A 23,803-nucleotide genomic window follows, 5' to 3' on the forward strand; every position below is an offset into this window, starting at 1 on the left:
CATCATGATATTTTGATTCGTATGTTGGCTGACATAGGACTAACCCATGTTGTTCTAGATTGGTTTGGTACATTTATTTCACAACACTCTAATGAGGTATATTTAGAGGGCCAAATTTCATCTTCATGGTTACCCAAATGTGGGGTACCACAAGGTTCCCCTTTGTCATCTATTTTATTTAATATCTATATGACTTTGAAAAATTTCTGCCTTTCGTCTGCAGAAACTATTTTTACCTATGCGGATGACATTTTTATTTTGTTGGAAGTCAAACACGATCTTAGTGACCTGGTTATACGTATAGATAGCTGTATTTCCAAACTCCAGATTTGGGTGAATTCCATCCAAATGAAGATAAATGCCTCAAAAACTAAGTTGCTTTGGATCGGACCTAGATTAGATAATCTCCCTGACTGAAGTCAAATATCACATTACAACTTGATTTCACTTCCAGAGTTTTGAGTATTATTCTGGATTCTTCCCTCACTTTTAATGATCAGATAAACTCCTTGGCAAAGAAATGCTTCTTCAGTGTGCGTACGCTGAGGAAAGTTAGGTCTCTATTTTATCAAGAACACTATTCGCTATTGGTACAGTCCACCGTGCTCGCTCAATTAGACTACTGTAACTCTGTTTATCTGGGCATTAAACAGGGTAGTCTGGATCATCTCCAGTTGATACAGAACATGGCGGCAAACTTATTTTTGGAAAGAGAAAATATAATCATGTATCTCCACTGTTGAAAAAACTTCATTGGCTTCCGGTCTGTTATAGGATACAATTTAAGTGTGCATGTGTTGTTTTCAAAGTCCTTTATGGAATATGGGACCCTTTGATTCCTCTTAGTTGGAACTCTTTCAGATCTTGTTATTCAAAGATCACAACAAATGATAAATTAGCATTTCCTTCTTTGAAAGGAGTTAAATGTACTGGGAAGCTTAATAAATCCATCACATTTAAATTGGTGGGAATTTGGAATGGATTTCCAGACTCCCAAAGGCTGTTAGGCCAATTAAATCAATTCCAAAAAAATTTAAAAACCTGGTTGTTTTCACAATAGTTACCCAAGATTTTCAACTGATAAACAGTAATGTGAGCAACTTTATTTTTTCCTTTTAACCTGTACCATTTATCTAATCTTAACTAATAGCATTTTTATCTCATAGTCTATTAGTTTGTTATTCTTTTTTTTTTTAACGAACTGTAAACCGAGTCGAGCTCCTTAGGAAGATTATCCAGTTTATAAATTGAAGTTTAGATTAGATTAGACTGTGAACCGCTTTAAAATTGACATAGGTATTTGGGGTATACAAAAAGTTTGTATTGCATTGTATTGGCCAGTCAGTCTCCTAGCCATGTTTTATTTTTGCAAGCCCCCTCTACTACACCCTCACCTCGCTCTGTGGTATCTTGGTGAAGCCATAGACTTTATAAGCAATTAAAGAATTCTTCATTGTGTTCACCGTGAAGGCATAGAAGGATGTCTTGGTTCCAACATCTTTCTCAAAGCCTCGAATCACTGCCCCATTCAATCTACAGCAAAATTAAGAGAAGGGGATTGTGAGAGAACCATGGGCTGTCTGTATCCAGCAGGTGCTTGGACAAATCCAGGCACAACAACCGAGAACTGATCATTTGTGCCTCTTTCTACCTGAAAACAAAGTCATGATCATCTATTGCTTTCCCTTGTCTGGATCCGTTCAAGATGCCTCCATTCCCAACCACAGCACAGCGGACGCAGTTTCCTGGAGGCCTGGCATCAAACAACCAGCTGTTGGCAGAATCATTCATCAGCTTTAGGGTGGAGGAGAGGACTAGAAAGAAAGAGGGAGGAAAAAAGTTCATAACAAATGCTATCTACTGAAGTATGGCTATGTCATTTCCTCTTCCCCAATTTTTTTCTGACTTAAACAGGATCTAGTACAAGAGCTATAATGCAATCAAATCAGATAACCATTGATAGGAGAATAAAAAAAAATACTATTACAGTATTATGTAGCTTTAAAAGGAGACCATAATAAAATATGAAAATTGATTAGGTGGACACTACACAGAGTAGTTACATAAGTTAAAAGTCTGCAGGAGATGTTGAGATGGCCTTTTTAAACAATTTTGAAAACCAAGTTAAAACGTAAGCCTCAAATTAAAAAAAAAGGTTGATAGTAGAATGTGTATCTAGCAGTCTGGCTAATTTCAGATGTAATTCACTAACTATAGGAACGACATAATAGATTCCATATTAGAAGCTATTAAGAGGACAAAGATGCTGGTATCATCATAGACAATACACTGAAATCCTCAGCTTGATGTACTTATGTAGCAAGTCATAAAAGCAATAGAATATCATGATATTTCTGTTATATAAATAATTCCAAATGCCACTACATAAAAATCTACAGTATGACCACATCTTGAGTACCGTGTGCAGTTGTGGTAACCCCCCCCATCTCAAAAACAGATATAGTGGTAAATTAAGGAAGCAGTAATTTCAAGTCTTTCATTAAAAAATGTAATAGCCATCCAAATAGTGAGGCTTTTACTCAGAAAATGTCAGAAACTGCCAACTGCAGTTCTTTCATCCTCATTCATCACCAGTCTTCCCTATTTCTATCAAAAGAGGCAGATGACAAGGCTGGTACAATTGAAGAGCTTATTTTCAAAAGTCACTAAGGCCCTGATTCTGCAAAGTGCTCCCGGTTGTAGGCATCCTACAGCTGTCTAATCAGCCAATCGGGAGGCACTTTTTCTAAAAAAAAAAAAATGTTCCCCAGGCAGGCCGCCTATATTGAAAGCGCCTCCAGGGAAGCTAGAGAGGCCCGCAAGAGCAGAACGGGAGACGCTTACAATGTAGGCTAGCAAAATGCTGGCCTACATAGTAAGTAGACGCGGCCGCTGTACCTAATCACGGCAAGGATCTCCCTGCCATGATTAGTATAGCGGCCGCGGCTAAGGCTGCAAAAGTCTCCCCTCCCCCCCTCTTTTCATCATTCCGAGGCTCCACATGTGCTCTCCATATTGATGTGGCATGGTATTATGTCATTTGGGAATCATGGTGGGCCGGTTGGGACTGATGGGGGACTAATGGGGGAATAGAGGTGTTTGGTATAGTACTTTTGGGAAGGACAAAGGGGGGGGTGGTAGGGGATGGAGTAGTCTGGCTTGTGTTTGGTATTATAGAAGGGGTTGCTCTTTGTGGTTGGGTGTTGTATAGTATAATTTTGATGCACAGAGGGTTTCTGATTTAGCGGTAGGAGAGGGGTTGGGAAGGGATGGTTTGTGTTTCCTTTGTAAAACTACTTGGAGGATGGCATAACAGGAAGTTTTCTGTATGGACTTGCTTGTATTTGCTGACATTGTTTGTTTTGTTCTTTGTGCTCTTTTGCCATCCATAAAAATTGTTTCAAAAATAGGTATGGGGGCGGCAAGGTGCATCCTGGATGCTATTTGCCAGGGTCCATAAGAACCCATTGATGGAATGAGGCATTATGGCATCACAATCTGAGCTCTCGAATGTTGCTACTTATGATTTTAAAAGAGTTTGAAGCTTGTGCAGATGAGGATGGAGCTTAGACATTGGTGGAATGAGGCATTATGACATCATAATCTGAGCTCTAGAATGTTGCTACTTATGATTTTAAAAGAGTTTGAGGCTTGTGCAGATGAGGACGGAGCTTAGACATTGGTGGAATGAGGCATTATGACATCACAATCTGAGCTCTAGAATGTTGCTACTTATGATTTTAAAGGGTTTGAGGCTTGTGCAGATGAGGACAGAGCTTAGACATTGGTGGAATGAGGCATTATGACATCACAATCTGAGCTCTAGAATGTTGCTACTTATGATTTTAAAGGGTTTGAGGCTTGTGCAGATGAGGACAGAGCTTAGACATTGGTGGAATGAGGCATTATGACATCACAATCTGAGCTCTCGAATGTTGCTACTTATGATTTTAAAGGGTTTGAGGCTTGTGCAGATGAGGACAGAGCTTAGACATTGGTGGAATGAGGCATTATGACATCACAATCTGAGCTCTCGAATGTTGCTACTTATGATTTTAAAGAGTTTGAGGCTTGTGCAGATGAGGATGGAGCTTGTAGGAATGGGTCAGGGACAGGAAAAGAACTTGTGGGGATGGGACAGGAAAATGAGTTCCTACGTGGACGGGAAAAAAATGTGTCCCAGTGTCATTCTCTAATGGACATGTAAAGGTACTTCCTCTATGTGCAAGATTCTGGGATGGGAAGGGCCGGAAAATGATCATATGGTATCCACCTAGATGGCAAATGAGAATACTATACCATATAAAATCCTGAAAAGATGTCTCTAGCCCATGTCATGTGAAATGTCAACTGCCACTGAAGATCATGTACCTGAATATGAGATGCCATTCCAGCCATAGGGAGTCTTCTGGTTTTGTAATCTTTTCCACACGGCAAGAGTGAAGTGTCTGTCCCACATCAGCATCGATTCATTGAAGCTGAAGAGTTTCCCATACAACGGATCGGCCTTTACTTTAGACTTCAGAGAGCCTGGACAGGATGAACCAGGCTGAAAGGAGAAAGGGTCAGGGGCTTTATTCAATTCAGGTTCTAGTTTAGTTCTGTGCTGAGGAATTAATAGGTTAACAGGAGAGTGGGACAGGCGGACAGACCTGGTTTGCTCAATTGCCTCTGGGCACATGCAATTCCAGTCATGGGAGAGTGTGGCGCAGTGGTTAAAGCTACAGCCTGGGCACACAGTTTGACCCTGTCCCCACGCCGTCTCCGCAGGATCTGACCCCCATCCTGTCCCTGTGGGCTCTATCCCCATCCACACCCCATAGGCTCTATCCCAGATTATCCGAGAGTACCCTTCCCTCCTTAGAATTCCGCCGCGGCTGCTGCCAACACCCAGTTAGTCCCTACGCAGAATTCCAAATAGTGCAGAGCTTTCCCAAGAATAGAAGAGCGGGTTGTTTTACTAACCTTTTTTTGGCTGGGAGGAAATTTGGTTCTTTCAGGGACATGATCTGGTGATGTCTGTCTGCAGTTAAAAAAAAAAAAGAAAAAAAAGTGAATAGTGAAACCTGACTACCTGACTTATCAATTCCTCGGGTTGAACTGTTCCAAACAGCAATGGACCACGTCTTCATTTTTTTTTTTAACTGCAGGGCATAACTTGTAGTAACAACTAGCATAACAAAAGAAAAATAACTTCACACAGGATTGCACGACGCTTTCAAAGCGAGGAATAGTCACTGTTGGGACTTGTTAAGCCTTGTTTTTAATCAGGAATTCAATCATGGACAGGGATTACTGGCATATGATCCCAAGAAGCAGAACAAAGGCAATTAAAGGAAGGATCACACAACCATAATCATTTCGGTGATATCCACAACTGCAGGGCTAAAATGACTTTGTGATATCTCAGTCCAAGACACCTTATGTGCAGATCCTAGCAGCCATCTTGAGACTTGGGAGGCAGCATAAGAAGGAACATTCTCCAGACAATAAAAGGAAAACACAAGGGGGGGGGGGCTGGATTCCTGTCTGGTAGGAAATGCTTATGGCGATATTAACAATCTGAAAAATACAGCAAATTATTAAATTCTATGTTGACCATAACTATCCAGTAGGTAGTGTTTAACTGGAAAAATTATACCAAATGAACATTCTACCGTGCTTCCCCCCAAATTAGACACTGCCTTAATTTTGGGTCCAAAAAAATGCACTAGGGCTTATTTTCGGGGGATGGCTTATTTTTTTCATGTGCAATGATCATCTCTCCCTTCCTCTCCTCCACCCCAATTCTTCCTTTCCTTTCTCTCCCCCACATGTGCAGCAACTTTCCTCCCCTCTCACCCATCCCTCTTGTGCCTTCCTTCTGCAGCATCTTTCTATCCCTCCTTCCCATCCCCATGCAGCAGAACCTTTGCCCAGCTTCTATCCCTCCAATCCCCCAATGCACAGCAGAACCCCGCTGACCCTCCCACCGTGAGAGCGACATACCTCCCTCCAAACAGCAGCATCAGCAGCACTCTAAACAGGCTGCTTCGCAGCCTTCTCCTGCTGGGGCCTTCCCTGTGCTGTGTCACTGATGACATCATTAGTGATGCAGCAGAGGGTAGGACCCATTGGGAGAAGACCATGAAGCAGCCTGTTTAAAGTGCTGCTGATGCTGCTGTTTGGAGGGAGGTATGTCGGTCTCAAGGTGGGAGGGTCGGCAGGGTTCAGATGGGAGGGAGAGATGGAAAGACGCTGCGCAGAGAGATGGGTGGGAGGGTCAGTGGGGTTCGGCTGCGCAGCGGGGCAGGCGATCTAACTAGGGCTTATTTTCAGAGAAACATGGTATGATTGGTGGACTCTACTTTGCACAATTCAAAAATATGAAGACGTTGCAGCTATTTGAATGTGTAATTTCTCTTACACCAAGAAAGTTTGGTCATCTCTAGATAACTATTGCAACAAACAATAAATCTTGCTCATATGTATATGTCTATTAACTTTGTATGATGTAAATTTTTATCAATGTGCTCCTTTTCAAGCATACATGGAGGGCCATAAATGAAATAAAAATCTAAGTCCAATTTGGACATAGAGAGCTAGTCGCCCAAACTCGGCAGCCGCAAAAGGTCCATTCTCGAAAAGTATGTCAAAAAGAATTTTTTTTTTAATTGTCTGTCCAGGCATTTGATTGTCCAAACCACCAGTACGTCTTTCTTTATACCACATTCTTGACCAAATATTTGTCCAAGTCTGAAACATCTAGAACAAGACCTTTTAGATGTGGGAAGACCAGCAAAGTGATGGACTAGCTACCCAGACATGGCAAGAGAGCAGTGGGGCACCTTACAGGGCACTGCTTTGAACTTCACAAAAAGGGTGCCACATAAACATCTCACCACAACTCCCTTATAGGTCATGGTGAACCCCCTAAACCCACTATACCCACCTGTCTACAACCCCCATAGCCCTTATGGCTGCAGGTGGTACCTATATGTCAGGAGAGTAGAGTTTGGGGGGGGGGGGGGATTTTGGTGGCCTCACAATTTTCACCATAAATATAGTGGTTAGTGGCTTTTGGGCCTGGGTCCTCCTTTCTATGGTTCACTAGCTGTCCCCCCAGACTACTTAAGCCACCTATGCCAAGTGGTGATGTTCCAGAGGCAGGTATGTACATTTTTATTCTGATTTTTATGGTGGTGTGAGGAGGTCAGTGAACATGGGGGGGGGGGGGAGTGTGTGTGGGTCTTTACTTTGTCCCTGCAATGGTTCTCTGGTCACTTAGTATAACTTTTGGGCAATTATACCTATTTTTAGATCATCTAAGTCACAACATATAAGTTCCGTCTAAGCAGTCTCGTCAAATTTTTGATTATCCCTATAGTCCGACTAAGTCTAGGTCAGCCCACATCCCGCCCTAACCACTCCTCCAAAACGCCCCTTTCTGCTCTGGGCACATTCAGAGGCCTAAAAAGTCTCTGGATACATCTAAAACCCCGTTTTGATTATCGGCATTTTTAGATCGTCCAAGTGCCGACTTGGGTGGATTTTTAGATGTATTTCTGTTTCAGTTATGAGCCCCTTAGCGATGAGTTTATCGTTCACTTTATTCATTGTTCTAATGCTCTTGAATCTTTTCATTAATATTTCACGTATACTGTGCAATTCATGTTTCAAAGATGTAATGTTTATTTTTATAAATGTAAATACATAGAATCTCAATAGAAAGAATAATAATTCTAAAAGATTATCACAAGTTATCTGTAGTAGGGCCCACAGAAATACAACAGGCCCTCTGGCAGATAATATGCCCTAATCATTAGTTTAAACCTCCCAACTACATGACTGACCTCCGGAAACAAAAAGCTGCAAGTAAACACAGCAAAAACCGAACTCCTCTGGATAAAAAGAGACGACCTCCAAACTCGCACCCTCATCCAGCTTCTGGGAATCTACCACCCTGACAGCCAAAGACGAAGTATGCAGCCTAGGGGTGATCATACCTTTCTCTCTCCGACCATATCTCCCAAGAAGTATCCACCTCATTCTACTACCTCCAGCAGCTACGAAAAATCAGACGATACTTCTCAGAGCTGGACTTCGCTCAACTACTATATGCTTTCGTCCTCTCCCATATTGCAACATGCTCCTAAATGGACTTACTACAAAAAAAACAAACACCCATCCACTACAACGAATACAAAATGCCGCCAAACAACTCCTGAAAAATCTTCCCACACGAAACCCAATCAGCCCACCGCTATGTGCTGCCCACTGGCTGCCAATTGACAAACAATGTATATTCAAAGGCCTAGAAATGGCCTACAAACTCTTCCATGACATGGTACCGGCCTATATCGCCAACAAATTGCTACCCTACGCCCCAAATTGACCGCTCCGTCCCGCAAGAAGAAAAATGATTACACACGCCCTCGGGACATGCCCTCCACCTTGAGACGGTCCAAAAAAAGATCTTACAAGCACTACCTCCCGCACCTCTGGAACAAGCTCCCCACTACATAAGATCATTAGACGGTCTACTGAACTTCAGGAAGGCAATAAAACCCACCTCTTCCCTCGAGAATGCCCCTACCCACATTCCCAAACCTTACCAAGAAGAGCACCAGCCCTTCGCCGTCACGAGTCTCAAACGCTGGTGCGCTTCGCCCGCCAAACCGTGAACTGTTGCACTGTGCAAGATCTCACCATTCTATCTAGTATGTCCAACCACGCCAAAGTGACAACGCTTTGCCACATTTTATCATACTGTCACCTTTCTCTCTCACTGTACTATACTATACAGGTAGGGCTGGTCTTGGTTAGGGCACAGGTCTTTGACCTAGGGGCCGCCGCGTGAGCGGACCGCTGGGTGCGATGGACCGCTGGTCTGACCCAGCAGCAGCAATTCTTATGTTCTTTCATGCCACGATTGTCATGCTACTGTATGTCTACTATGCTACATGCCCATGCTATGCCCACTACACAATGTTTGCCATCCCATGTCTACCACACTAGCCCCCTCTTTTATTAAGGTGTCCTATGCTTTTTAGCACGCGATAAATATTATCACGCGTGCATGTCATCCTCTGGACACATTAGCGGATAGTGCACGCATTGATTTAGCACACGCTTAGCGCACTTTTGTAAAAGAAGCCCTAGGTTCTATCTTGTAATATGTCATACTAGGCTAGCCACACTTACATACTATATCTCCCATGCTATGTTTGCCATGCCATGTTTTGTACATACAACACTAGGTTTGCCATGCTGTTAACCACGCATGTTATACCATGTTTGTCATACTATGTTTTGCCATACAATGCCCATCATGCTTTACCATGCTTTGTTAACTGTTTTGCCATCTCTGTCAGACAACGTCCTGCCATACCATGTTTGCCAATACCCTGTTATAAAAACATAGACAAATGTGTGTAAACTTGTAACTTGTTCTGAGCTCCCTTGGAAGGACGGGATATATGGCCTGACCTTCTAGAGATTTCAGGTGCACACAAAAGATCTGAATGCAGAAGCGGCTTTACAGAGGACCTGACTCCAGAGTAGAGGTCTGCACGGGAACGGGGATCGCGGGAATCCCGCAGGTCCCGCGGGGGTCCCGTGGGAATCCCCCCCTAACCCACGGGGACCCCCCTCTGGCCCACAGGACTCCCACGGGGATGGAAGGCTTTGGAAGCAGGGTTCGTCCATATAATATAATGGACATGTCAGCCTTAGTAAAAGAGGGGGTTTATAAGTTAATTACCTGAACAGAAAACAAAAAAAGGATTCCACAAAGAAAACAGCAGCGCAAACACAAAAGAAACTGTGGAATTGATGATCCTGTCAGAAGTAATTGCTGTTTTATATGGGGACGGGCGGTGATGGAGGTAATTCCTTGCAGGGACGGAGAGGATCCTGGCGGGGATGGGAGGGATTTCTGTCCCCGTGCAACTCTCTACTCCAGAGTTACTTGATAAACAGTAGAGTGGTGGGAGACGAAGGGCCACCAGTTTTGGTTTTTTTAGTAACTTGGAAGAGAATGTGCCTGAACTTAAGAATGTTCCCCCCCCCCCCCCCCCCCCACTTTATTACTCCTTCAGCATCTAGGGGGGAAGTTTTTCCCAAAGTGCAGGTGGAAGAATGAACATCACCCCTCCCCCGCCCATAACCAAAACTGTTTTGATCTCTTTGACTTGACCCTTGATTCTCTCCTAGCATTGCTCAGGACACTGATCGCCTCCCACTAAAGCTTTATACCCTGAATCCACCCTGGAGAGCCCTCCCCCGTTTTGCTCCTTACCTGACCCTTGCCTTGAGGATCCTGGGAAATTCAGACGTGTTATAAAAGTAGTCAACCAAGACCGTGGAGACCGTTAACACAGCCGCCAAATAAATAAAGATTTGACTCCACCTAGCCATGCAGCAAACTCTGTTGCCCGGGGAAAGCACTGGGCGAGTCAGCGAGGAGGGCTCCCGGCCCTGATCAGTCCACAGCCCGTCCGGAGGCTTCCACACTGCTCCTTCCAGGCCTCATTGCAACCTTCTTCGCGGCTGCTCTGGGTCTGTCGCTCATGAGCGGATGAAGCGCCAAATCCCAGCTGCGACCTGCCGCTGTCAAGCCAGATCAGGACTAAATACAATGTGCAGACGCGCGGGGCCATTTTGCTGCGCGCGCCACGCGTGCAGTGACGTCAGAGGGAGCGTGACGGACGGAGCTAGCGGCGGCGCGCAAGAAAAGGGCCCCGCCCGTCTGCACTTCAATCCGGGAAGACAGCAAAGGGGCGAGAGACGTTGGTAGGGGAGTAGGGCAATGTTTTCCCAATTTAATCCTGGAGGTCCCCCCTTGCCAGTCAGGTTTTCAGCATAGCCCTTATGTAGGAGATTGATTTGCATATACTGCCTCCATTGTAATGCAAGTCTGTTTCATGCACATTCATTGTGGGTATCCTGAAAACCTGACTAGTAAGGGGGTGCTCTAGGACCGATTTGGGAAACCCTGGTAGTGGGCCAACTGACAGGTTTACAATATTCTATAAACTACACACCTAACTGGGAGACACACCCAGTGGCATAGTAAGAGGGGATGGTCTGCCCCTGGTGCCAAGATGGTGAGGGTGCCAGTACCCAACCTCTCTGCCCCCCGCTTCTTCCCACTCCTCCCCTCACCACGCACGCGCTCCCCTTCCCTTCCCCCGTACCTCCAGTTGTTCACCGCCGCGAGCAACAACTTCAACGTGTTCCTCGCGACCGCATCAGCTCTCCCGCTAAAGTCACTTCCGGGTGCCATGCCTAGGAAGTGACGGAGAGTCGACAAGGAGCGCGTTGAAGTTGTTGCTCGTGGTGGTGAACTAGAGGTACGGGCCGGGGGAAGGGGTCACTCATGGGGCAGGGGGGGATCAGGGAAGGAACAGGGGATGGAGATGAGGGCGGTGGAGGGGTGCCACCCCCCCAGGTGCCTCTCACCCTCATTACGCCACCGGGCACACCCTTGTCCTGCCAATTTGCTCCCTTGCAAGTAGGTGCAATGGACCAGATTCACTAAATGGTATTCAAATTGTGATGGCAGTAAAACAATAGGCTCTTTAGGGTGAATCTATAAAATTCTCATGTTTAACTTTAGGCGCCAGATTTATACTAAACTAAACTAAAACTTAGCTTTATATACCGGGTCATCAACCAGAAGGAGCTCGACTCGGTTAACAATAATTAAAAAAAGATACACTAAAAGAAAACAACAAGAATTAAAAGAAGATTCATTTCCAAAATGTTTACATTACATTAGTGATTTCTATTCCGCCTTTACCTTGCGGATCAAGGCGGATTACATAAGAATTGTTGTGATATTAAAAATTACATACTGATAAGATATTAAGAAGTGCTTAAGGAATAGTTTGAACATTTTCTAATTTGCTAAGGAGTAGTTGGTAATGCAGGAGAAGTTTGGAGCATTGTTTAGTTGTGTTATATTGGTTTTATGTACTTTTTGAAGAGTAGGGTTTTTGTTTCTTTTTTGAAGGTTTTGTATTTTGTGGTTGAAGTCAGCAGATTGGTGAGTTGTTGGTCCAGTTTTGCTGCTCTGGTGGCCAGTAGGTTGTCATACATTTTTCTTCGTTTTACATTTTTGGTTGGCGGGTGTGTGAATATTGTTTGAGTTTTTAAAGATTTATGGAAGAATAGGAAAGCTTAGGGCTTCTCAAAGCTAAAGGGAGTGGGTTCCATAGCTGAGAAAATTTAAAAACCAAAGAAAGGCTGAAGTTCTTGATTCCTTTAATTCCTTTTCTAGATGGAAAAGAAAGTTTGAGTTGTTGAGCACCTCTAGCAAATATGCCTGCTGAAACCTGGTCTGTATACTGGTGCCCAAGTTAGGCTTGCTGAGGCAGTATTCTTTAATAATGCCCGATACACCCAAGGCCACGCCCCTTTCGAGTTACGCACCATTAGAATCAAGCACAATGAGGCTCATAATCAAAACTAAACAGGTCTAAAAACCTGCCCAAGCTGGCATTTGGACGACCTAAAAGACGTCATCCCAGTGCCAATAATCAAACTGACTTTCTGGACGTACTGAGCGACTTTTTTTTATGTCTCTGAATGCCGCTGTACACCCAGAGCTGAAAGGGGTGTATTTGGATTCCAAGAGGATAGAAAAGCATGCATGGCAGAATATCCACCGCGCTTTCTGGGTGGCGGTCTTGAAAATAAACAATACACTTCTCTCTCCGTATTCACGAATTCCGTATCTACGGATTTGGTTATTCTCGATTTTAGGCCAGAAATTTTTTTTTAATTTTTCGGGATATTTTTAGCCCTGTAAGCCCCCCTCCCTTTATTATTATTATTAATAATAATAATAATAATAATTTATTTCTTGTATACCGCTATTCCAAAAGTTCGAAGCGGTTCACAACAAAGGATAACATACAACCAATATTTAAAATACAAGATAAACAATTAGTATCTAATACAAGATAAAAACAATCAGTAAAAAGGATACATCAGGTAAAAATCAATAAAAGTTAAGACAATAGCTTAATTAGAAAGTAAAAGCTGTTAAGAATCATAATAAATTTGGTAGTAACATGACTAAGAGGAAAACATATCAAACAGGCGTGTTTTTAGTGATTTTCTAAAGTCAAGATAGGAAGTAGAGAATGACACGGTGGCGGTTTACCCGCGGCCACCGCATTTTAGCCGCGGGTCACCCGCCGAAAACGGGGAAGAAAACTAGCAGTTGCTGCGGCGACGGGGACAAGGCCATTCACCGCCCGCGGGGCGGTGAATGGTCTTGTCCCCCGCAGTGAGGCATGAAGGATCGCGCGGTCCCCGCAGCTCACACCCGCCCGCCCAATCGATTCCAGTGTCCAGCCAGCTCTCTCCCCTCTCCTCACCCCAGTCCGCAGATCCTCCTCCTCGGCGACCCGCACGCTACCAGAGAGCCGCGCACACCCGCCGCTGCTCAGCCTCGATCTTCTGCTCTGACGCAACCGGAAACAGGAAGTTGCAGCAGAGCAGAAGATCGAACACTGAGCAGCCGCGCGTGTGCAGTTCCCTGGGAAAGCGCGCAGGTTGCCGAAAAAGAAAACCCACAAACCAAGGTGAGGAGAAGGGAGAGAGCTGGCTAAACACTAGGATCGATTGGGCAGGCAGGTAGTGGCTGCGGGGACCGTGCGATCGCTAGTGTTCCCGGCTCAAATTGGAAGGAGGGAGTGAAAGGAAAAAGGCTTATATGGATGCAGCGGGGACGGTGACGGGGCGGTGAATGGGATGGCAGTGGCGGTGACGGGGCGGTGAAAGGGATGGCGGTGACGGTGACGGGGCGGTGAAGGGATCGGCGGTGACGGGGCGGTGCAGAGGATGGTGGGCCGGTGACGGGGCGGTGACGGGGACAGATTTTTTCCCCGTGTCATTCTCTAATAGGAAGTAGCCTCAAGTATTAATCTTCCAAGCCATGTATTTAGTTTGGCGGCCTAGAATGATAAAATTCTGTCAAAGAACTTCTTGTATTGGCAAGATTTAAAAGAAGGATAATTAAATAGGTTTATTCTATGAGTACTCCTGTTGGAACTATTCATGGAAAATTGGGAAGCAAGATAATCAGGTAGCATTCCGAAATCTGCTTTGAAACTAATGCAGGAAAGCTTGAACTTCTAGACTCCACTGGCAACCAGTGAAGTTTTTGATAGTAAGGAAATGGCTGCCTTGAGCTCCCGTAGTCTCTCGAGCCATTTCCTGTGAGCGATCTGCACGGGGCAGGAGCTTGGGAAGATCGATCCTGCCCTGAAAACCCGCTAGACCACCAGGTAAGGCTTAAGGGGGGGGGGGGGCTTACAGGGCTAAAAATAGCCAGGGGAAGCGGGTGATAAGGGCAGAACCAGCCCGAATATTATTCACGGTTTTTCCATATTCGCAGGCTGGCTCTGCCCCTAACCCCCGCGAATACGGAGGGGGAAGTGTACCTCAAATACTGCAGTGCCAGGGTTTATGAAAATCAGTTCCCATTCAGATATGGCTGTGACTAACTTCATTATGCAGCTTCTCTTCCATGGATGCCCCAACATCCACCACTAGTGGTGCCTTGAAACTCAGGGGTGAATCTACACAGCCTACAGATTTCCCCAAATCTTTTATTGGTCAGCCACAGGATCCTACTGTCAGGTGGGGGGGGGGGGGGGCAAGCAGGGAAGCACTTAGAAGCAAAATTAAGGCATTCAAGGCCTGATGAGAAGTTTCTAGGGCATGGGTCTCATCTTGAGCCCTTGCCACATCAGCCATGTGCCCAGTGCTTCTAGCATGGGAGGGTTGCTAGGGTAAGAGGCTGCTCCTGGGCCAAATTCCAGTGTCCTGCTTAGACAGCAATCCTTTTAATTAGTTTTAGCCCAGAATGCCTGCACTGTGAATGGTGGACTCGCTGGCAGGGAGGAGAGACATGCAGTCCTTTATAGATACACCGGGAGGGCTCCGGGTCAGTTCCCTCACTCCTTGGGGGTGGTGTTCCCATCCTCCTTCCCTTTGTCTTGGGTACGATTTTGAGGTCCAGCTCCACTGCTCTTTGTTTTCAGTGAATGTCATTTGTACAAAGATTGTTACTCTAGGGGTTTTATACTTATTGCAGCTGGAGGGAATTCAAGGTAATTTTTTTAAAAAATATATTCTTCATATTACAAATTTTTCAGGTACTGAAGCATTTTTCCCTAACTGTCCCGTACATATGTACCAGGGCAATGGGGATTAAGTGACTTGCCCAGGGTCACAGGGAACAATGCAGGATTTGAACCCACAACCTCAGGGTGCCGAGGCTGTAGCTCTAACCACTGCACCACACACTCCCACAATTCAGCTATTTGTGGGGTTGCAAATAGTCCTTAAATTTTACCCAGCAATGAAAATTAAGATATTATGGTGGACCATATCACCTGGCGTCATAGCAAGGAAGTTCTTGTTTTTCTGAATCCTAAGCTGGAATAGCAGGGTGGAAAACAATGGTTACTTGGCAAACGGACACGCTACTTGGCTTACATGGCAGGAAGCCCTTGATTTGTTCAAGTTATCTTATGTTTGCATGAAAATTTGTAATACAGATCGGGCAATGATAACCTCTTGGGCAATAAATTAAGCTGTGGCAGTTTACTTCCATACTGGGAAAATACTTTGGAAACCACTTTGAAATCTAAGGAGGTATGTGAAATAAAATAACCATAACCGTACTGTTTTCTATATTCTTGTCTCTGCTTGATGATGTTATTCCATTCTGGGGTTTCTGAGGTGGTTTTTTTTTTTTAAGATAAGTTAATAGGGGTGGGATCTAAATGGTAAAAGGGGTAGGAGACGGGCTGATGGTATAAAGGGTGGAATAGGCATGCCGGGTAAGGGCAATTGCCACTCCCCATGTTAGGGGATAGATCTGACCTATCATGATACACAGAAAACTATTCTGATCAAAAGGAGCACTCTAGATAATTCAGAAAGGATCTTGACGGCTGAAGGTGTTGAGCTCTAGATCTAGGCTGCGTTTAGCAGGGACGACTGCACTCTGCCGCCCTTTGGCATTTTCTACAGGCTGTTGCTCCGAGGATCAGAGCATGAAGCATTTCTGAGCAATGTCAGGTGCCCTGCCGGCAAGCAATTCATCACCGCTGACTTGTGGTTGGAGATATCAGCATCCCTTGCATGATGCTGTTTGCTCAGGGAGGGTTTTATTTTCCATCTATGACACGGAAGAGAACTCTCAAAAAATTTGCACCTGCACAGCAAAAAGACAAAGTGGGGAAGGGACTGCGTTTAATGAGTACAATCATCTATTAAAATACAACACCTATGAGATAATCAGTTCCTCTTTCATAACCTTCCAGACCCGACATGGTCCGTGTTTCGGCTCCGTAAGGGAAGCCTGCTTCAGGGGTGTGGATGTTTAACCAATAGGTGGCGCTGGAGCACTTAACATCTAAAGGAAAAATGCTTTAGGACACAAAATGAAATGCTGGTAAAAACTTTCTTTTTTTTGTTAATTTATTTCAAATTTTCCATTATACAATTCGTACAGAATAAACATACAAACCACAAAAAAAACCTTGAAATTATCTCCTGAAAATCTCTCTAGCCCACGTTAATTGGATGAGTAATCATTAATTCCCATTAATTTACAGAAAGAAGTACACAAGCTCAGGTAAAATCCCGAGCTAAACCATCCTTGGTGTGACTCCTAACAAGACCAGCTCCAATATTTCCCCACCCCACCACCTTCCTTATCTTTTTCATGTTCCTATAAACTTAGAAACTGTTGTAGCTGAGTAGGATCCTGGAATATAAATTGTTCAAGTGAACTAGATAAAAATATGCTTATGAGATTATATTTTAAGAATAAATCTGCTAAGTTCTGCAGAGACTCGGTATCTGTATTTTCTGATGTGTCTAGAGCAATCCAATTTTGGAGAAAATAATTTCTTCTCTTGAAATCTCGTGTATTGGCTCTAGACGCTTCCTTTTAAAAAAAATTTCCATGAAAGTGTATAATTAAATGGGTTAAAACTTTAGTTTTAAAAAACGTATCTCTAAAAGAGCTGCATGTCTGTATGTGCACCAGCGCCACCTATTGGATTAGCATCCACACCCCTGAAGCAGGCTTCCCATACGGAGCCGAAACACGGACCATGTCAGGTCTGGAAAGATATGAAAGAGGAACTGATTATCTCATAGGTGTTGTATTTTAATAGATGATTGTTCTCAATAAACGCAGTCTTATCTCAGGTTGACGTGCGCAGTCCCTTCCCCACTTTGTCTTTTTGCTGTTTACTTGTTGTGGGGTTGTTTATTTTGGACTGCATTTGTTCTTATCAAAACACATCATATCGTTTAGTTTGCTCATGTGTGAATGGTTCGGTATCCTGCCGCTTTTGATTATGGTACAATCTCATGCACTTTAGCCACCGATCATTGTTTGTAGGATTTGTTGCTGTGAGATAGTGGGGTAGGTGTGAGACTACAATTTGCACAACTTCAATACAATAAGAGGTCTTATATTCAGGCAAATGATTACTTTCATAGAGAGGATACTGCCGGCATAATTTAAAAGAAGCATGGACCTTGCACTTTTAAGGTGGATGGTATAACGGCATTTTGATTTCACAAGTCATGTTTTTGCTGTTTAGTCTACTTGAGGTCAGAAAGTATAGAAAGGTAGTCTATGTGTTTCTCAAAGAAAGGGGCACTTGGTATCTCATATCTACCCAGGGTAACCCCACTGGCTACTTGGGGTAAAGGGCCTGGAATGTTTATGCCAAGTTTTGAAAACTCAAGACTATAAGTGTGTGAGATTTTATTTATTTGAATCTGTCACAGTAGACTCAGCCAATTCTGGTTTTGCCAGTTGCATACATGGAAAAGGGACACGCAGTGCAGGTTCTCTTAGAGAAATCAATGGAGTGGTGAAGTAACTCCATGGTTGGAGAAGCAGGCTGAGGCCTAGAGAGGTCAGAGTTCAAATCTCACTGACACTCCTTGTTGCTTTGGATATGGTTTCTTACCTTTCATCAGCTCAGATATAAGCTTACACTGTAAACCCTTTAGGGACTGCCTACTGTACTTGAATGTAATTCACCTTGAGCTACTGTAAAAAAAACCAAAAACATAAACATAGGGTTACCATACTGCTCCAGAAAAAGGAGGACTGATTGAGATATCTGAGTTTTACTTCTATTGCTTTCAATTGAAGCAAAACCTGGATATTTCAATCCATCCTCTTTTTTCTGGAATCATATGGTAACCCTAGTAATTCCAAAAAGAAAAAATCCAAAGAGAACAGAGGAAGGCTTTGCTTCAAAATGGTAAGCCTACATCTTCCACCTAATGAGCTGACCATGCATGCCCTTGCTCCAAAGAGCTAAAAATAAAAATTTAAAAAAATCACATCTCTACATCTACTCTTGCCGCCATCTGGAACGCTTTTCAAACTTAAATGTAGCTGTATTGAAAATATCTACAAAAGCGAGAAGCTCTACCTACTGCATATCATCCACAAAGAAAATAACTTGTATGTTATGACCTAGAAGTTATTTCCTCCATGATCTCCGATGTCCAGGCAAAGAGCAACAGGATTCAGGAAGCAATTGGAGTTGCTACCCCTGTGTTTGTATTTTTTTTTTTTTTTTTATGGTTGCATATAGGTTGTAAGCTTCTAGTAACTGGATACCAGTACTGATATCTCTTCTTGAACGGGTATAAGAATTATCCAGAGATAACGTACATGAGCTTTCCAAACTCTTTTTCAAATAGTTTTTCTACATCTTGTTTCTTCCTTCTGGTCTGTTAGGGAAACTATGCCATCTGGTGGTCAGATTTCCTCAAAGTAGCTCACCACAAAAATTAGTAGCTTCAAAATCCAGTCCACAAGGGCTATTAATAGATGTGGTTTTCAAAAGAACCCAAATATGTAAAAATTGCCTATAAACTACAGCATTACATGTAAATAGATCCTATGGATATTCATTGTAGATATCCTGACTACCAGACTTGTTTATAGCTTTACATTTCTCTTGATCTCAGTAGTTTCCAAGTTTATTCAAATCTTGATATACCTACTCTTGGTGTACCTCTCATTGAGTTGTAAAGTCTTGGCCCTGCTACAGCTACAGCAGCATTGCTGGAGGTGTGTGTGGGGGGGTGGGAGGGGGTGGTGGTGGTGGTTGTAATGTACATCTTAGTTTCTCTCTTCAATCAATTTTATCGTCAGCGCTGATCGTAAATTTCGGTGTGGAATGTATCTTCTCAATATTTAAGTCAAGCACTCTGGTGCCACACCATACAGCACATGGAAAGGGAAAGTTTCTCACTCCCTGAGACTCCTCCCTTCCTCAGAGATTTTTCTCGCTCGTGGGGACCTCTCTGAATGATTCTTCTTCTCTGTGGCAGATAAACACCTCCCCGCTGAGTCCCTCCCCCAGACTCAGCACAGTTTCCCCTGCAGTTATACGAGACAGCAAATGTATTTTTTAAATGTTCCTTTTCATTACGAAATCCAGGCAAGTCCAAACAGAGGAAATTATATGCATGCATTTCACACATGCACGGAGTTGAGAAAATTACCCTAGATCAGCAGCACGTTTAACAACCTGTTATAAAATTACCCTCTAATGTTCAGTCTAAATTAAGTAATGTGATTGCCAAAATGGAGACCCACAATGCACCAGGTAAACTGCTTTAGACCCTACTTTATGTTGATTTGAACTAACGGCCTCTTTTACAAAGTCGTGCTAACGGCTGCTCTGCGCGAACGGCCCCGAAGCCCATAGAGAATTAAAGGGCTTTGGGGCTGTTTTTGCATGGCAGCTGCTAGCGCGGCTTTGTAAAAGAGGCCGTAAGTATACTGTAGAGATGACTGTTTGTCGCCAGTCGGGGGTCTCAAAGTCCCTCCTTGAGGGCCGCAATCCAGTTGGGTTTTCAGGATTTCCCCAATGAATATGCATGAGATCTATGTGCATGCACTGCTTTCAATGCATATTCATTGGGGAAATCCTGAAAACCCGACTGGATTGCGGCCCTCAAGGAGGGACTTTGAGATCCTATGGATGAACTTATATTTTACAGATATCCAATAAGCAAAAAACAAAAGGAATTGACCCCAAAATATCCACAAAGAAGAAAATCCAGAGAAAACCAAAAAAACTCTGTGGAGTGACGATGTTCCCAAATGGACTTTATTTGAAAGTATCAAAGTTACACTAAAATCATCCACATAAAATAATTCCATCCACATAAAAGTAAATCATCCACATAAGAGCCTTAAAGGACCTAGTCCGCTAGGGATACAGGACCCAACACGGCCCGCATTTCGACAAAAAGTCTTCTTCAGGGGTCCCTGGGGGTCCTATAAAGGTGAGTACGTGGGAAACAATTGCAAATGCAAGCAGTGTCTCACTTCCGGTTCACCACACAATTGTTTCCCACGTACTCACCTTTATAGGACCCCCAGGGACCCCTGAAGAAGACTTTTTGTCGAAACGCGGACCGTGTTGGGTCCTGTATCCCTAGCGAACTAGGTCCTTTAAGGCTCTTATGTGGATGATTTACTTTTATGTGGATGATTTTAGTGTACCTTTGGAACTTTGATACTTTCAAATAAAGTCCATTTGGGAACATCGTCACTCCACAGATATCCAATAAACATTTTTTTTTTTTTAGTTCAATCATCTTTATTAGTATTTTAAAATATACATCCATAGGCACGAATGAAATGAGTCCAATAAACATTTTTGAGATCATTTCTCCATGTGGACGACGGTGTAATTTATAAGAATTCAACTTACATGAACGTCCATTCCACAGTTTTTTTGTTTGTTATTTTGGGACTCCAATCCTACTGTGCAATTTCCAGGTTTCCTTTGTGTACTCGTTCTTTCCCCTGCACGTACTCCCCTGATCTTCACTCCTAGTCCGCAGAGGCTACCAACAAGTCAGGTTTTCAAGATCCCCCTAATGAATATGCATGACAGAGACGTGCATAGATTGCAGATAGTGGTAATTGGTGGATTTAAGTTTGTGTTCCAGAACCATGTAGCTGCATGCTGTGATATAAAACAAAAAGGCTGTGCTGTATTGTTGATCAGCAAATGATTTCAGATGGTATATTGAACAAGTGGAATAGAAACAGACACGCTGGATCTCTATGGCACCTCTTGTGGCTCCATTGGCAGGGGATGAACCATCAAATAAATGATTAAACGTGTTTTGCCATCAAGCAATTTTATTTTGCTCCAGGGGGCGACATTGCTCAAGTACTAACTTATCATTAACAGAGAAGGTCCTGTTTTGCTAAGATACGCTAACCGATTTAGCACGCACTAAATGCTAACGCGTGCAGGTTAGTCTATGGACGCGTTAGCGTTTAGCGCACTAATCGGTTTGAGCACCTTAGTAAAAGAGGGGGTAATTTATGCATGGCACACTGTGAGCCCTGATGGACTGAACAAGGAAACCGAGTGGATTACATTATAATAATGCAGGTGTTTTTGGTTTGATCATTGAAGACGTCATTCTGTCACGTTATGTATTAAAACCGATCATTTTCACAATGGACATTAGCTTGCTGACATACCTGTTTCTCTGGTGGAATGAGAACAACAAAAAGAAATCCAACCAGATCTGCAGAATAAACAGCGAAGCAGGAGAACAAACAAAAACTGCAGACAATGTACATGATGCAGGCAAAAATTTATTATCCCAAAATAAAATGCAGTAATATAAAAACCTCATTACCAACCAAGGGACCCTAGCGTTTTTAGCGCATGCAGTAAATTACCGTGTCCTCAATGCTGGCGTTAAGGTCTAGCGCATGCTATTCCGTGCGTTAAAGCCATAACGCGGCTTAGTAAAAGGAGCCCTAAGCGAAATGTTTGATTCCATTTCTTTCCTTTTAAATCAGGGGTGTCCAATGTCGGTCCTCGAGGGCCGCAATCCAGTCGGGTTTTCAGGATTTCCCCAATGAATATGCATTGAAAGCAGTGCATGCACATAGATCCCATGCATATTCATTGGGGAAATCCTGAAAACCCGACTGGATTGCGGCCCTCGAGGACCGACATTGGACACCCCTGTTTTAAATAGAATGGTACAATCCCATTGGACTCAAAATAACAGCAATAGGTAATGATCTATGGTCAGCTTACCTTTAAATCCATGAACAGAAGTACCGGCACTGGCACATGGTGTGAATATATAATAGTCAATTTGTTATAAAGAAACCCTAAAAAGATCAGCACCGCCACTTACTAAGCGGATGCTACTTAGGTGTGTTCTATCGCTGAATTCCCGTACAAGTTGGTTTCTTTTTGTATGTTACAGTGTCTTTGGCAGGAAGATAGTGCAATCTAAATATTCATATACTTCTGTTCCGACATCTACTGGTACCTTCATTTTACTTTTGCAGAAAGGGAGTTTAAAATGCATTACACTTCCCCCTCCGTATTCGCAGGGGTTAGGGGCAGAGCCGGCCCACGAATAATATTCAGGCTGGTTCTGCCCCTAACCCCTGCTTCCCCCGGCTATTTTAAGCCCTGAAAGCCCCCCCTTAAGCCTTACCTGGTGGTCTAGCGGGTTTTCAGGGCAGGAGCGATCTTCCCACGCTCCTGCCCCGTGCAGATCGCTCACAGGAAATGGCTGCCTTGAGCTCCCGTCGTCTCTCGAGCCATTTCCTGTGAGCGATCTGCACGGGGCAGGAGCGTGGGAAGATCGCTCCTGCCCCGAAAACCCGCTAGACCATCAGGTAAGGCTTAAGGGGGGAGGGGGGCTTACAGGGCTTAAAATAGCCCATAAAATTAAAAAGGGGATTTTGGGTTTAAAACCGTGAATAACCGAATCCGTAGATACGGAGTTCGCGAATCTGGAGGGGGAAGTGTACGTCCAAGTCAATAAATGGGCTCGAAACTCAAACCACAGCACATTCTAGTTCCCTTGCACAATACTACAACTAACGCGTTTCTTGAGCCGACGGGCCATGTTTACAAAACTAGCGGGACTGAAATTCATCTCAGGTGATCCCATACGTCCCAGCTTCAACCCTCCAGTCTGTCAAACTGATCAGTTTTAACAAATATTCATAATTATTACATGCGTCTTTGTTCAAGAATCAAGCTAAAAATTCCATATTTGTCTGAGCCGCTTTTCTCTTTCTTGTCCCGTGTGGCTCCCACAAATTGACAACCAAGAGTCAGGTACTCATTGATGACAAATTTGAAGAAACAAAGAGTAGAGGTCAGATCATGACCGGTAACAAAAAGCGTTTGAAAAAAATCTTAAGCACAAAAATTGTAACCATCTGAGAATAGGCCAAGCACATAGTAGATGACAGCAGATAAAGACCCGAATGGTCCATCCAGTCTGCCCAACCTGATTCAATTTAAATTTTTTTTTAATTTTTTCTTCTTAGCTATTTCTGGGCAAGAATCCAAATGTAGCAATGATCCCTTCACTGTGGATCTTATCCTACATCCTGGTACACCATCAATACTAAATGAAATCAGTTAGCAAAGCAGAAGCCTCTGGCTGGATGACTGGGTTCCAGGGCCTACATATTATATAGTCTGAGTTGCTCTTTCATGTCTGCTTCGGTCATCTCGCCAAAGGTCTCCTGCTTCTCCTTCATAAGCTGGATGATGTTAGCCAGTTGCTCGTGCTGTACCCTGCCGAGAAAAAAAGCAAAGGTGGAAAATTCCTCAGCAGTGGACGGTGGCTGCCTTAAGGCCAAAGTAACACCAGGCACCAGTGCCCTTTAAAGACGCTCCAGCAATCCCTTTGATTACATTACATTAGGGATTTCTATTCCGCCATTACCTTG

General features: G+C 43.7%; 2 protein-coding genes across 3 annotated transcripts in view; both read right to left on the reverse strand.

Moving 5' to 3' along the window:
• The window catches only part of LOC117368153 (alpha-N-acetylgalactosaminide alpha-2,6-sialyltransferase 2-like), a 30,584-nt gene extending 19,961 nt beyond the window's left edge, over positions 1–10,623 (reverse strand). The window contains exons 1-5 of the mRNA XM_033961520.1: positions 10,280–10,623; positions 4,966–5,023; positions 4,372–4,549; positions 1,652–1,814; positions 1,395–1,533 (exon numbers count right to left, since the gene is read on the reverse strand). Coding sequence (XP_033817411.1) covers positions 1,395–1,533; positions 1,652–1,814; positions 4,372–4,549; positions 4,966–5,023; positions 10,280–10,398 — 657 coding nt within the window. The 5' untranslated portion in view covers positions 10,399–10,623. The remainder of the gene's footprint in view (positions 1–1,394; positions 1,534–1,651; positions 1,815–4,371; positions 4,550–4,965; positions 5,024–10,279) is intronic.
• Positions 10,624–22,749: 12,126 nt separating this feature from the next.
• MXRA7 (matrix remodeling associated 7) overlaps positions 22,750–23,803 on the reverse strand; it is a 116,386-nt gene continuing 115,332 nt past the window's right edge. For both annotated transcript variants that reach the window (XM_033961105.1, XM_033961109.1), the window contains one exon: positions 22,750–23,648. In XM_033961105.1, the coding sequence (XP_033816996.1) occupies positions 23,534–23,648 (115 nt within the window). In that variant the 3' untranslated portion in view covers positions 22,750–23,533. The remainder of the gene's footprint in view (positions 23,649–23,803) is intronic.

This window comes from Geotrypetes seraphini, chromosome 10, assembly GCF_902459505.1.
Source record: "Geotrypetes seraphini chromosome 10, aGeoSer1.1, whole genome shotgun sequence".
Lineage (NCBI taxonomy): Eukaryota > Metazoa > Chordata > Amphibia > Gymnophiona > Dermophiidae > Geotrypetes > Geotrypetes seraphini.